The sequence below is a fragment of the Myotis yumanensis genome, unplaced genomic scaffold (genome assembly GCF_028538775.1).
Source record: "Myotis yumanensis isolate MYYU_CA2020_CCGP unplaced genomic scaffold, mMyoYum1.0.hap1 SCAF_5, whole genome shotgun sequence".
NCBI lineage: Eukaryota > Metazoa > Chordata > Mammalia > Chiroptera > Vespertilionidae > Myotis > Myotis yumanensis.
Genome location: NW_027223756.1, coordinates 98,425,133 through 98,440,187, shown reverse-complemented (window position 1 = coordinate 98,440,187; position 15,055 = coordinate 98,425,133). Strand labels below are relative to the sequence as shown.

The following is a 15,055-nucleotide window of genomic DNA, read 5'->3' as shown; positions in this document are numbered from 1 at the left end:
TTTTTAGAGGAGTCTGGTTTGAAATGGCAAGCCCAATGAATGTGCCACTGGAGAAAAATTCAGTTATTTCTTTTTTTAAAAATATATTTTATTGATATTTTACAGAGAGGAGGGGAGAGGGATAGAGAGTTAGAAACATCAGTGAGAGAGAAACACCGATCAGCTGCCTCCTGCACACTCCCCACTGGGGATGTGCCCGCAACCAAGGTACATGCCCTTGACCGGAATCAAATCCGGGACCCTTCAGTCCGCAGGCCGACGCTCTATCCACTGAGCCAAACCACTTAGGGCCGGTTATTTCTTATATAAGCCTTTGCAGGGCTCTATTTCCAGTGGATTGACATCATTCTGTAAGAAGCATTTCTCTCTCTCACCATAGGCTCTTACCCTAGAATTACATTTTTGTAGCCACAATGGAGACTACCACACAGGAACAGTCACTAAATGCAGGCAAGACTGTCACTGAGTATTTTGCCAAGAAAACATGGTACTTCTAAAATGTTAGGATACTTGGCTCATTGGACGTGTACGGAAAACTGATGCCAGTGCTTAAGAGGATGGTTTGGTGAGAAGTATAAAGTTGTATGAATGAAGCTCTACACTTACATTGCAAGCTGAGGTTTACTTATTTCCCCCTTGAATGAGCTTTATTTATTGTTCCTTTTATGCTGACTTGAGAACCAGATACAGTTACTTGAAAGTGTAATGAGGAATCAAAATTGTTCTTTATTACTAGAGGGACTGGTAGCATTTGGATTATTTTTCTCTTATCTCTTTCCTGCTGTGCATGTTTTTAGAATTGTAAGAAATTGCCTTAATTTTAATATCAGCTATGTTCAATGGACAACTGCTATTTGATAGACCAATGCACGTGAAAATGGTAAGTTAATAGGCTCTCCAAAATACACTCAAGGGTAGCAAAAACATAGGATTATTAATAGTGCACGCACAGCCATTATTTATGATCAGTCTAAGTCAGTGATTTTCAACTGGTGTGGCACGATAATTTTTAAAACATGCAATACCTATTTATTTTTATTGAATTTATTGGGGTGATATTTGTTAATAAAATTATATAAATTTCAGGTGTATAATTATAGAATATATCTAAAACCCGACTATATAGTCAGGGGCACTGACCTCTTCCCTTATTTATTTTTAAATTTATCTTTATTGTTGAAAGTATTACAGATTTTGTTCCCCCATTGATCCCCTCTATCCTGCACCAGTCCGTCAGTCCCCACTCCCGTACCCCCACCCCCACCCCACCAAAGCCTACTACACTATTTTTTCTGTGTCCATGGGTTATGCATATAAGTTCTTTGGTTAATTTCCTGTCCTCCCCCACCCCCTTTCAACAAACCTCTTCCTTTAGATCGGGGGTCCTCAAACTTTTTAAATAGAGGGCCAGTTCACTGTCCCTCAGACTGTTGGAGGGCCGGACTATAGTTTAAAAAAAAACTGAACAAATTCCTATGCACACTGCACAAATCTTATTTTGAAGTAAAAAAACAAAACAGGAACAAATACAATATTTATATTTGCATGTGGCCCGCGGGCCATAGTTTGAGGACCCCTGCTTTAGATTGTCAAATAATAAAAAAAAATGACAGCCAACACAACAGTAGCTGTTCGGTGTGAATGAATCAAAAGTGTACCCTTTTTTTGTCAGATGGGCGAAAAATAAATTTTTTGGCATGCCGCAGAATTTTAGTAATTATTTTGTATGCCATGAAATGAAAAAGGTTGAAAATCGCTGGTTTAAGTTAAAATAGTGAGCACATTTATGACAGAAATAACCTTTGCTCATGCAGCTCATCCTGTCCTAACCTATACTAGAGACCCGGTACACAACATTCGTGCACTGGGGGAAGGGGTCCCTCAGTCCAGCCTGTACCTCTTGTAGTCCAGGACCTCTCGGGGGATGTCTGCCTGCCGGCTTAGGCCCACTCCTCACAAACATCCCCCAAGGGGTCCTTAGCTGCCAGTCACAAGCCTGGCTTCTGGCTGAGCAGCACTCCCCCTGTGGGAGCACACTGACCACCAGGAGGCAGCTCCTGTGTTGAGCATCTGCCCCCTGGTGGTCAGTGTGCATCATAGCGACCAGTCATTCTGCCATTTGGTCTATTTGCATATTAGCCTTTTATTATATAGGATAATAAAAAAGCCCAGCAACTGAACAACAGGTCGACCAGGTGTTATGACGTGCACTGACTACCAGGGGCCAGATGCTCAACGCAGGAGCTGCCCCCTGGTGGTCAGTGCGCTCCCACAGTGGGAGCATGGCTCTGCTGACCTGGATGAACAGCACTCCCCCCACCAGTGCACGCATGCTGTGCATGGGGCCTCTAGTTTCAGATATATTATTCTTTGCATAGTTGGCTGATTGACAGGGTCAGGAGGTCAGTTGAGTATCCTGCTTGAGCAAGTGATCAATTTTAAGGAATGATTATGTACCCTGGGTTTTCAGTTCTCAGTATGTTTTGTTAGTATTATATCTGTTGTGAACCTAATTAAGTCTTCGGTTCAGACAGCCTTTAAAGTTTTGTTGAAGTGCTTCAATTAGCCTTGCTATGGTTGTGCCAAAGACAATGGTTAATACAAGCATGATTAGAACATGGTGAGGGCAAGGTAGTTAGCACTCACATTCAGGAAGAAAATAAAAGGAATTGTAAAGGAGTGGTTTTTTTTAATTGTTCAGTTTAAAAAAAATAGATAATTGCTAAGGGTGGGGGGGGAGACATCTGTAAGACTCAACAATAAAGATTTTTAAAATGTCTGTACAAGCCAAAAAAAATTGGTTTATGTGTTTCAAAAGCATGAAAAAGGTAATGTGAGTCTTGCTTTTGCTTCATATCCAGGTCCTGTCCATCCCCACAGTATACACCTGAGTGTATATTTTAATCCTTTCCTCTTAGCAAGAAATACTCCTTTTTAAAAAAAAGATTATTTTGGAATTTAAAATTTTCATTGATTTTTTTTAGAGGGAGAAAGTGGGAGAAATATTTATTTCACTTTTTATACATTTATTGGTTGATTTTTTTAAAAAAAATATTTTATTGATTTCAGAAAGGAAGTGAGAGGGAGAGAGATAGAAACATCAATGATGAGAGAGAATCATTGATTGGCTGTCTCCTGCACAGGGGATTGAGCCAGCAACCCAGGCATGTGCCTTGACTGGGAATTGAACCATGACCCTGGTTCACAGGTTGACACTTAACCACTGAGCCACACCATCCAGGCAGTTGGTTGATTCTTATATGTGCCTGACTGGGGATCGAACCCCCAGCCTTGGTGTATTGGGATGATGCTCTAATCAACTGAGCAACCCGGCCAGGGCTCCAGGCTTTTTTTGATACGTGCATGGTATTCTATGGTGAGGGTGTCTCATAATTTATTAAACTAGTCGTCTGTTGATGGGTGTTGTTTCTGTCTTTTGCTGTTGCCAACAGTCTTCTAGGAATACTGAGATATATTTACTTTCTCTTTCAGGATGAGAGGGCCTTACCAAAGGGAGATTTTTTCCCTCCTGAGCGTCCACAACAACTTCCCCGTAAGTGTCTCATTTATTATGGTTGAGATTTTGAATTTGATTTATATTAACCAGAAAACTACAATGACTCTTGAATTTGTGCCATGTTATCTTGCAAAATTCATACATGGATGTTCATACATAGCAGTATAATTTTAGCTGATCAGTGGGTAAATATAATGGTAAATCCATACAATGGAACATTCATTACTCAGCCATAAAAAGGAACAAAGTACCAATACATGTTATAGTATGGATGAGACTTGATTCCCATCTATAGGAAACATCCAGAACAGGTGAATCTATAGCCAGAAAGTAGATTAGTAGTTGCCAGGGGCTGGAAGAGTGACTGCTAATGGGGATAGGATTTCTTTTTGGGGTGATGAAAATGTACTGATTTAGATAGTGGTAATTGCATAACTCTGTATATACTAAAAATAACTGAGCTTTACTCTCTAAATTGATGAATGTTATTGTATGTGAAGTGCATCAAAATTTTTATATAGGGTTATTTGCAATATCCAGGTAAAAATCTGTGTTGCAACGGGGAAGGCTAGTTGATAGGTCACTGCATAGATGGAAATGGCACACATTAGTGAAGTCCGGCACTTCATCTGGCAAGCCCACAGGGATAAGCTGAGCCTTGGCACAGACAGCAGTGGGAGTGAGGGCCTGTTGTAGCATGGGGGTTGGGAAATCAGCAGTGCAGACCCAGGCTAGTGTGTTGATGGAAGGATGGGAAGGATGGGGTGGGTGAGGGTGGGAACTGCTTATGCTTTGCTAGGGAGGACTTCTTACCAGATAAGGCAATTGGGGTGGGGCTGTTGGAGTGCCAGTCAATGCCTACAGTCTGGAGCAGTGACTTAAGTTTGATGCCCAGCCCTCAGAGACTAGAATGCTAACTTTTGTGTGCTTTTGCAGTTCAGGGTTACAGAAGCATAATAGAGGAAGATATTGAGGGGAAGTCAATGACTTCAAGAATAGGAGTTGGCTTATCTATTGAAAGTTAATATTTATTGAAGGACCACATTTCTTTTGTCATAACCAATGTGATCATTTGCAGTGGTCATCCTGGGTCAAGGGGGGTGGCTCTTGTTGACTTTCTGCAGAGTGACAGGGATGGTGCTGATTGGCAACTTTGGCAGGCAGGCACTGGGCCCCAGGGAGCCCATTATCCAAGGCTTTTTGGTCTCTGAGCACATTTCAGAGGGTTGACTTGAAAGTCATCAGTAATTGGGGAGTAAGTAACCTTGGTGATTTCCTGCTGCTGTTTCTCTGTAATTTAAAAACAGAGGGATGTTAATCAGATTAAACACTTGGGAACTCTGTCAGGTTTTCTTTGTGAGGGTGACATTGGTTAATAAAATTATATAGGTTTCAGGTGTACAGTTCTATAATCATCATCTGTACATTGTATTGTGTGTTCAACACCCCCGTCAAGTCTCTTCATTGCCATTTATACCCCCATGCCCTTTTATCTCCTCTATTCCCCTTTCTAATGAACCTTTTTCCATTTAAAAAACAGTTGCCTGTTCTTGGTGTTTTACACTATCTCAGGTCTTATTGGCTATTCTTAAATTTTAAATTTTTTATTAAATATTTTTATTATTTAAAATACTTTTATTGATTTCAGAGAGGGAGAGGAGAGATAGAAACATCAATGATGAGAGGGAATCATTGATTGGCTGCCTCCTGAACCCCCCTACTGGGGATTGAGCCCGCAACCTGGGCATGTGTGCTTGGCCAGAATTGAACCCAGGACCCTTCAGTCTTGAGGCTTGGTGCTCTATCCACTAAGCCAAACCAGCTAAGGTATTTTTTTTAAGAGAGGAAGGGAGAGAGATAGAGAGGTAGAAACATTGATAGAGAGAAACATATTGGCTGCCTGGCTGCCTCCTACACGTCCGCTACTGATCAGAAATCAAACCAGTGGCCTTCTTGGGGTCTGGGATGATGCTGAACCAATTTGAGCCACGCCAGCCAGGCTATTTTTATTGATTTTTGAGAGAGAAACATCAATTGCTTCCCTCCTATATGTGCCCTGATTGGGGATTGAGCCTGTAACCTAGGTATGTTTCCTGATCTGGAATCAAATTTGCAATCTCTTGGTGTACAGAATGACACTCCAACCAGCCAAGCCACCCAGTCAGGGCAAACCTTGTTTGCTCTTTTGAGACCAGTCTGTATTCTTGGGTCCCTGTTTGTGTAGCATGTGGACTTGAGGGTGGGCTGGGTATCAATCCATGGGTTAGGAAGCTTTGTGGGTAGAGATTGGCAGGTGGAAGTGGGCATATTTGTCACACTTGCCACCTAATGTCTTGAGTTGCCCCCCCCCCCCTTTTTTTTTAATCCTCACCCTTTTCTGTTGATTTTTTTTTTTTTTAAGAGAAAGTGGAAGGGGGAGAGAGAAACTGATTGATTGCCTCCCACATGTGCCCTGATTAGGGCTGGGATCGAACCTGCGATCCTTAGGTGCTCAGGGTGACACTTTAACCATTGAGCCACAACGGCCAGGGCTTGAGTTGCCTTTTTATTTAGGGAAACAAATAGGTGCTCACAATTTTTATTGTGTGAGCTGTTCACAGTTCTCTGTAACTTTGAAGTGAACTGATTTTTAGTTGCGCCTTTCTACATATCACAAACTAATCTGTAAAAGGTTAGCCTTAAAAAGGAAAGCTCTGCGGAAGCCGGTTTGGCTCAGTGGATAGAGCGTCAGCCTGCGGACTGAAAGGTCCCAGGTTCGATTCCAGTCAAGGGCATGTACCTGGGTTGCGGGCACATCCCCAGTAGGAGATGTGCAGGAGGCGGCTGATCGATGTTTCTCTCTCATCGATGTTTCTGACTCTCTATCTCTCTCCCTTCCTCTCTGTAAAAAATCAATAAAATATATTTTTTAAAAAATAAAAATAAAAATAAAAAGGAAAGCTCTTACGTGTACAGCTGTTGAGTTACGAATTAGAACCTGTGTTTGTTGTAGAGGTGGGTGGAAATGGAGCTTGACAATTATGACTCTTTTGCTGTTGAGAGTCATGGTTTATTCTAAGTTAGTGGAATTTACACTTCTGATTTTCTCTTTTCCTTTCAGATGGACTTGGTGGTATTGGCATGGGGTTAGGACCAGGAGGGCAGCCTATCGATGCCAATCACCTAAATAAAGGCATTGGCATGGGAAACATAGGACCTGCAGGTGAGAATTACAGTGTACCTTGATTGGGGACTTATGGGGAGTGAAAAGTTATTAACAATATATAATTAAAATAATCCTATATAATAAAGAGGTAATATGCAAATTCACCATCATGCACTCGCACAAATGGCTGCCCCCCATATGGTCACAAGATGGCCGGCAGGGGAGGGCTATTGTGGGCAATCAGGCCAGCAAGAGAGGGCAGTTAGGGGTGACTGGGCCAGCAGGGGAGGGTAGTTGGGAGCAACTAGGCTGGCAGGGGAGCAGTTAGGCGTCAATCATGATGGCAGGGGAGTGGTTAGGGGTGATCAAACTGGCAGGCAGAAGTAGTTAGGGGCAGTCAGGCAGGCGAGCGGTTGGGAGCCAGCAGTCCTGGATTGTGAGAGGGATGTCCGACTGCCGATTTAGGCCCCTAAACCGGCAGTCAGACATTCCCCGAGGGGTCCCAGATTGAAGAGGGTACAGGCTGGGCTGAGGGACACGCACACACACACACACACACACACACACACACACACACACACTGCACGAATTTCGTGCACCGGGCCTCTAGTTATTGAGATCATTGGACATTGAGTAGTTTAAAAGGAATAAGGATTTAATTGGGACAAAGTTCCCTCTTTTTTTTTTTTTCTAAGCCTCACCCTAGGGGAGTGATGGCGAACCTATGACACACATGTCAGAGGTGACACGTGAACTCATTTTTTTGGTTGATTTTTCTTTGTTAAGTGGCATTTAAATATATAAAATAAATATCAAAAATATAAGTCTTGGTTTTACTATCGTTGCAAATATCAAAAAATTTCTATATGTGACACGGCACCAGAGTTAAGTTAGGGTTTTTTAAAATGCTGACATGCCGAGCTCAAAAGGTTCGCCATCTCTGCCCTAGGATATTTTTTCTGATATTTAGAGAGAGAGTGGGAGGGAGGGAGGGAGGGACGGGGAGAGAGGAATATTGATGTGAGAGAGACACATTGATTGGTGCCTGCTGCACATGCCCCAATTAGGGCCAGGAATCAAGCCTGCAACCGTTTGGCCCACAGACGGGCTCTCTAACCATTGAGCAAACCAGCCAGGGCCCCTGCTTTTTTGTATTTTTCCTGAATTGAATCCTTTTTCCCCCTAAAGCCATCATACCTTAGCATTTTATCCTTGCATAACCTTCTGAGCTGACATAGTTAAGCTATTCAATGAAAGGAGGCAAGCCAGAGAGTTGGTCTTGCTCAAGGTCACACTATCAGTTAGTGACAGAGACTGTAGGTCTCCTGATCATGGGACCACAGCAATGCCACAGTCTATTACTCAGACGCCCTTGGGCTCAGGCCTTGGTGTTGATACATTTTCTAGAGGTAGGGGCATTGATGGATGCTAAAAGGCCTGGGGGGGCCTCTTTACATGACAGCATAGTTATTGTAGGCCACAGGACATGTGATGCACAGTTTTGTTTTTGTTCAAAGAAGATAAGAAATAGCTAATGAATAAAGGCTTTGGTGTGTAGAACAAACTTTAAACAGCATTTTCATTTCTGTGCAGTGAGGCATTTATATACTATTAAATATTTTTATGACTTCAGACTTAAGTCTTTCTTTCTTGAAATCCTTTGAATTTCAAGACGGGTGCACCTCCACCTTGCTATTATCAGTTCTGTATATTCCTTATCTTTCAGCTTAAACTCTGGGGCCTACCTAAGGCCTGGGTCAGCCCCTCAAAGAGGCTCTACTAATCTGACCACCACACCCTCCTACCTGATACCTAAGAGGAAAGTCGGCTTGGGTTGGGGGAGGGAAGCCTCAGTGTTACTAGGAACTGCTTTTTACTTAGAGCAGGAGTGGGGAATGTCTGTCCAGGACCGTATAAGGCCCTCTAAATCATTTGGTCTGGCCCTGCCAAGGCATTCGGGGTGAATTAATTAAATGTTTGACCAAATATAGCAAGCTAATTTTTAAGTTGATACTTTTGTATGGCCCGTGAATGATGTTTTAATATCCAAATGGCCCTTGGCAGGAAAAAGTTCCCCACCCCTGACTTACAGAATTTTACCTTTCAAAGAGATTTTTAAATATACTTCTCCCTAAAATAAGCTTCTAATGAATGTTACCTAGTCTGTATCTTATAATTAGATTTCATGTTTAAAACTGTCTTGAGCATTTAATTAAACTATGTGAATCCTACATAATTTTGAGTCATGTGGTGATTATTTTGTTAAAGGCTTAAATACTTTTTGGGGAATGTGATGGTTTGACAGTTGAAATGGTACCCCCACCACCTCCCCTTTTCTTGACAATTAAAATATATTCATAGTCAGTGGTATTTATACATTTGCTGGTTTAGAATTTCTTGTATGTGTGTTGTGGTTTTTTTTTTAAGTTCAAATGTTACTACTTCAACATAATTTTAATTTGCATTGACTTTTTCTTTTTAAGGAATGGGAATGGAAGGCATAGGATTTGGAATAAATAAAATGGGAGGTAAGAAATTTAAAATGAAGTACAAATGTAATCCCTTTTAGTTATGGTTTTCTCTCTTTTTTCCTATTTGTTTCTCTTCTCTTAAGCCCTGCATGAAATTTTTACTTTAACTTCAAAAAAGTTTAAGTCTTGAAATTAACCTGTCGTTTCTTCCCATGGGTGCCTTGGCTTTTGGTTCTGGGTTTCTTACTTACTGGCTCTGTGTCTTTGGGCAAATCACTTCATCTCTCTGGACCTCTCTTTGTTTGTGATTCATGGAAGGGGTGGATCAGATCAGCTTTTTTGAGGGTGCTGATTTTTAAGCAAGGAGCACTAACATTTGTTTTTTTCTAAAAGTCCATAAACTTGGTAAGCAAGTTCCTGGCAGAAAATAAAATATGCCCAAATGAAACTTGTGAAAACCGCTTTCTTTTCCTAATCAGTCTAAGCAGTCTCATAGGGATGGTGCTGAAATGTGAATTCTCTTTCAGGCATGGAGGGTCCCTTTGGTGGTGGTATGGAAAACATGGGTCGATTTGGATCTGGGATGAACATGGGCAGGATAAATGGTAAGACAAGTATTGCCTTCCTGCTTGCCTCTTGCTCTTTGCTGGCTATTGGGTCTTGTGTGACCTTTAGGCAGTAGAACCATTTTTAATACATTATTCTCCCCTTCCACTTTTCTACCGAATCAGATGTCTTTGAATTGCCTTAAATATCAGTAAAACTGTAAGTTTGTAGTTTTAGAAGCTAGACATAATGGTAGGTATTTATTCTCTTAGTCACTAAACTCTTGAGACATCCTGTGTTCTGAATCTTCTCCAGTAATATTTCTGTAAAAATTTAAAGCTATCTTATTGCCTGCAACACTAGCAAGCATCATGTAGATACCTGTGTTTATGTTTTGCACCCTTTAAAATGGTCTCCAAGTGTAAGGGATTAGTTTCTTCAGCATTTTTGATGAAGTTCATGTTTCCCCTAGAGTGCTGGACTGATGAGTTCTTTATCATTTGCCCTGATGATTCTTGAGTTGTAAGCAGAAGCATTAATTTAGTTTTTACATAACACAAATTTTTGTGTACTATCATTCAAATCTTACAGCCCTTCCGACCTCTTAATAGAACTATAATGATAATGTTAATTATAATGACAGTGTGTTGTGTCATTTAGTTTTTGCAAGAACCATATGATGTGTAGGTACTGTTACCCCATTTAAGCAGAAACTGAGGCCCAGAGAGTGACTTGCCCTTGGGTCACATGGCTAGCAATGGTGGACCCAGGCTTTCTGGCTCTGGAGTCTGACTCTTTAATATGCTGCAATCCTGCCTTTTAAAATTGCCCCTAGCACTGGCTTCAAGCAGCCTCCCTCACTAGCAGGGCTGTTGAGTGTGCCGTGAGAAACCTGCAATCTGTCTTTTTAAAATCCTCTGGGTGTTGGTAGACTCTGACCTCGCCTGTGGGAACACTGCTTCCTTTATACACATAAAATTCCTTGGAATGGGAAGCCATTAAGGATCTGGGGTTAAACCTTTCTTTGCTGGTCTGTAGTAATGGATATTGGAGAGATATATAGCGCAATGTCTACTAGGATAGACATCAGATCTCAACTGGAAAACGATGTCCTGATGAGTAAAGTGTTCTTCATGGTGGGAAAAAAAGATGTAGGAAGGCCCTCACCATGAGTTAGGAATGAAGGACAAAGGTCTGTGTTGCCGGTGTGTTCTCAGGCTTGCCTGTGGCTTATGTGTGCCTGTGATGTTTAATAAAAATAAAAGTTGGAGAAATTTGGCTTGATAAAGTGTTTATTCAGAGTAGATGAGTCATTAGAAAGGGGACTTGGGTTGTTACTCTGAGTGGACTGAAATGATTTAGAAGTAGTTGGGAACAGAGTGGGGGCTGTGCTGAGCCAGATGGATAAAGTCCTTGATGACCTGGCAGCCGGAATGCTGCAGTTAGTTTTGAGTCTGGTGATTAAAGGTTTAAAGTGCTGATTCTCGTGGAGAGTCACAGTGGAGGATGTGTTCTTAGGTTGTGTTCTTGGATGTTCTGAGGTATAGATACTTGCGTCCACCTCCATTCTCTACAGTAGAGAACAGAGCCTTTCTTCTTATATTTGAACTGTGTTCTAATTTGGTGGGATCAACTCTAGATCCCTTCGGTCCTGGATCCAAGGGAAGTTTTAATCACTAGAAAAAAATTGAAGATGTTTCAGATTTTTAAAAAAATATATTTTATTGATTTTTTACAGAGAGGAAGGGAGAGAGATAGAGAGTTAGAAACATCGATGAGAGAGAAACATCAACCAGCTGCCTCCTGCACTCCTCCCGCTGGGGATGTGCCCGCAACCAAGGTACATGTCCTTGCCCGGAATCGAACCTGGGACCTTTCAGTCCGAAGGCCGACACGCCATCCACTGAGCCAAACCGGTTTGGCGAAGATGTTTCAGATTTAATTTAATGTTTAGTTGATGACTATAATGCATATACTAGTATTATGGTCACAGGTGCTGATAACAGATTAGAAATTAATCAGCTTTTTGGGGCTGGTCAACCAGTAGATTGTTAAATCTTGGTAGAATGGATGTAAAAATTTTTAATTGAAAGATAATCACATATCAAATAATGACTGATTTGATGCAGTATTTGGCAGTGAAAAATCTCTCTCTCCCTCCCTCTCCCTCTCCCTCCTTCCTTCCCTCCCTCCCTCCCCCTCCTCCTCCTCCTCCTCCTTCTTCTTCCCCTCTCTCTCTGAGTACATTGGACTTCACACAGGGTTTCCTGAATTCTGCGGCCTGTTGACAGTTGGGAAGATTAGTTCTGAGGCCTTTGACAATGCATTAATGCCTGCATATGACTTTCTTATCTGAAAAGGGGTGGGTGCTGCCTTCTTCATAGGCTTATGATAGGGATTAAAATAGTGTTGGAGAACTCCATCTGTTACAAGCCACTCTGGGATTTCTTTTCTGCCCACCAGACACAGGCTTGGACAAGTTACCTACATTTCCAGCAGATAGCATGCCACCAATCTATGGGATTCATTTGGATTGATTCAAACTATGACTATAAAGTCCACCATTGCCAAAACTGTTGCATTTCCATACTAATTCTAGCCTCCTTCCAATGGAAATCATAAGGATATAGCCATTATTTTGTAGTTGTGCAGTAAAAGATGTCCTTCAAATAGCACCTGTCTACCTGATATTTCTAGGGAGCAAGATAATAAACTAGATTTTTCAAGGACCTCTCAATATGGGAAGGAGAAAAAGTGACTTGCATTTTTTATTTATTATTATTATTTTTTGTTTGCAAGTTTCAAGTCAAAAGGGTTTTCTATTGTTTTAAAGCATACAGTGTAAAGACCGTCTAGAACAGCGGTCGCCAACCAGTGGGTGGTCTGTGATGTCCAAAAGGTTGACGGCCGCTGCTTTAGAATATACAAGTAGCTCAGTGTCCACCCTAACAGCAGTTACACCAGGGACATTAGTTTCCATTCCCAGAGGGTGGAGTTTGGGGCAGTAAGGCCTTTGTTTTTAAAAGACATTGTAAAAAATAAATACTCCTGCTGTCAGCATAGAAAAAAATGAAGTTACCCAAATCCCATTATGTAAATGGAACCACTCCTAATATGCTAAGTGTCTGGTCCTCTGTTCAACCAATCAAAGTGTAATATGCTAATGATATGCTAAGGCCATTCAACTGCTCGCTATGACGTGCACTGACCACCAGGGGGCAGACACTCCGACTGGTAGGTTAGCTTGCTGCTGGCGTCTGGCCCATCGGGACTGAGCAAAACAGGCCAACACACCCTGGAGCCCTCCTGCTGTCCCTCCCTGGCTGGCCAACCTCTCACATCCTTCCCCGGCCCCATTCGTGCTCCAGTGGGGTCCTTCAGCCTGGCCTGTGCCCTCTTGCAATCCAGGATCCCTTGGGGGATGTCAGAGAGCCGGTTTCACCCCAATCCCGCAGGCCAGGCGAGGGGCCCCACTGGTGCATGAATTCGTGCACCAGGCCTCTAATTTATTTATTTATTTATTTATTTATAAATGGCTGTGCTTCTGTATTACAGCAGGGGCTTTTACATTAAGTTTAGGTTTCAACCTTCGCCTCACCCCTTACCAGGAATGTGACCCTGGTCAAGTTACGAAGTCATTTGAGCCTCAGTTTCTTTGTAAAGGGGCAGAGGTGGTGTAAGGTAATATTGGGGGGTGGGAGGGGCTGGTTGTGAGGATTCCATGAAATAGTAGCACACATAAAGCCCTTGGCAGGGCAGGGCAGGGCAGGGCATGTGGCAAGTGCACCAGAAATGGTACCTGCTGCTGCTGGTACATAAACAGGCTCTCTTGCAGCCTATCTTTGACTCAACATGCTCTGCAGTCCCCCAGGTCAGTTAGGAGTAGCAGGTGCTTGGTGTGCCCATGTGTGGCTGTAATGGATGTTGTAAATTAGTCCTTCATGGAGTAAGGTAGGTTTGCTTTCAGGGATTCACTTGAGGTGACTTTTTTTTTTTAGGAATAAAGGATGAATGTTGGTTTTGTATAGAAAAACTAAACATACTGACTTGGTGGTGGCTGCTGTAGTGTCTATAAGAGTTTTTTGTTTTGTTTTGTTAATGTCTAAAATATAATGATATTCCTGGAAAGGCCTAGGGTAATATTTTTTTCCACAGAGATGGAGCGTGGCATGGGTGGAGGATTTGAAAGAGACTTTGCCAGAAACGAGATGGGAATGTCTCGAAGCTTTGGAGAGCCCCTTGGCAGAGGAATGGGTAAGAAAGGCCCTGTGGGGCCCCCGTGGTGGCGGGGGTCAGCCCCCTGGAGGTGCAGGAGCACTCTGGTTTTGGAGGTTCTTTCTTAGGCAAAGTCTGCTGGTTTCCTTCCTTAGTCTTCAAAAAAATTGTATGTTTTCTAGACCTAGATAAAAAAACTTTTGGTCTTTGAATTTTTATTGCTATGTATAGTACTACTTTTAGTCTTTTCTGGTGGCTTCTTTGTCAACATTGGTATGAGATATTTGCTGTCTGTGGGAGTTGAAACTGCTGTACTTACATAACTGGTGCTTTATTCTGGTAGAGATTGTCAAGGCCCTGCTAAGTGGAGTGTAGATCTGCTCAGTCCAGGATGCTATTCCACTTAGCAAGAATGTTATGGTGTGCTTTCTGATGCCTTTCGATAGAGCTTGGTGAACTAGAGAAGTTTTCTAATGTTGGAAGACCTTAAGTATTGGGCCTGCCTAAATGCAGAGAAACTCATTTTAGTTTTAGTTAAATTACAAAGCAATTTCTTCTTTACTTTTACATGGACATCTCCCCCTGTTTTGAGTTTAGGTTTTTCTGTTACTGTCAGCTTAATTCTCCTTTTTAGTGTGTTGCAAGGAGATTATTTATTCCTGCACTCAGAAGTTTGTTTCTCTCAAAGGTATTTTAGAGCATGGATTTGCCCGTGTTCTAACTCATCTTCACCTGCTTCTCACCGGTGCAGATAAGAGACTGCTAGGTTACAACCTCAAAGCACTCAGCCTTTGTCTTTATGGGACACTGGGCTGGGAGTGAGGACTTTAAGTTTTTTTGGGTCTGGTTTGTATGAGCTGAACTATATTAGACTTTATGGAGGCCCTAGAAAGAGTCATCATTCAGCACATTAGTGAGACAGGGTTCTTTTTTTTTTTTTTTTTTTTTTTTTTAATTTTTTTTGGGGGGGCGGCAGAGCTGGGCATGGGCTCTGGCGCAGGCCTGGGAGGCCGCCCTATGTTCAGAGGCAGCTCGGTCACAGCGATATCTGCAGCCTCCTGCAGCCGCGCCACTTCCTCCTCCTCCCCAACCCCTCCCCCGCCCGTTTTTTTAATATGTTAATTTTTAGAGAGAGGGGAGGGATAGAAAGATAGAAACATT

The 15,055-nt window shown here is 42.2% G+C and overlaps 1 protein-coding gene across 6 annotated transcripts in view; it reads left to right on the top strand.

The window, feature by feature from the left end:
• Positions 1 to 15,055, top strand: part of HNRNPM (heterogeneous nuclear ribonucleoprotein M) — a 48,231-nt gene that overhangs the window by 24,495 nt on the left and 8,681 nt on the right. For 3 of the 6 annotated variants that reach the window (XM_070416653.1, XM_070416651.1, XM_070416650.1), the window contains exons 5-10: positions 831 to 880; positions 3,493 to 3,553; positions 6,618 to 6,719; positions 9,146 to 9,190; positions 9,661 to 9,738; positions 13,835 to 13,933. In XM_070416653.1, the coding sequence (XP_070272754.1) occupies positions 831 to 880; positions 3,493 to 3,553; positions 6,618 to 6,719; positions 9,146 to 9,190; positions 9,661 to 9,738; positions 13,835 to 13,933 (435 nt within the window). The remainder of the gene's footprint in view (positions 1 to 830; positions 881 to 3,492; positions 3,554 to 6,617; positions 6,720 to 9,145; positions 9,191 to 9,660; positions 9,739 to 13,834; positions 13,934 to 15,055) is intronic. The other 3 variants (XM_070416655.1, XM_070416652.1, XM_070416654.1) reach the window with 2 other exon arrangements.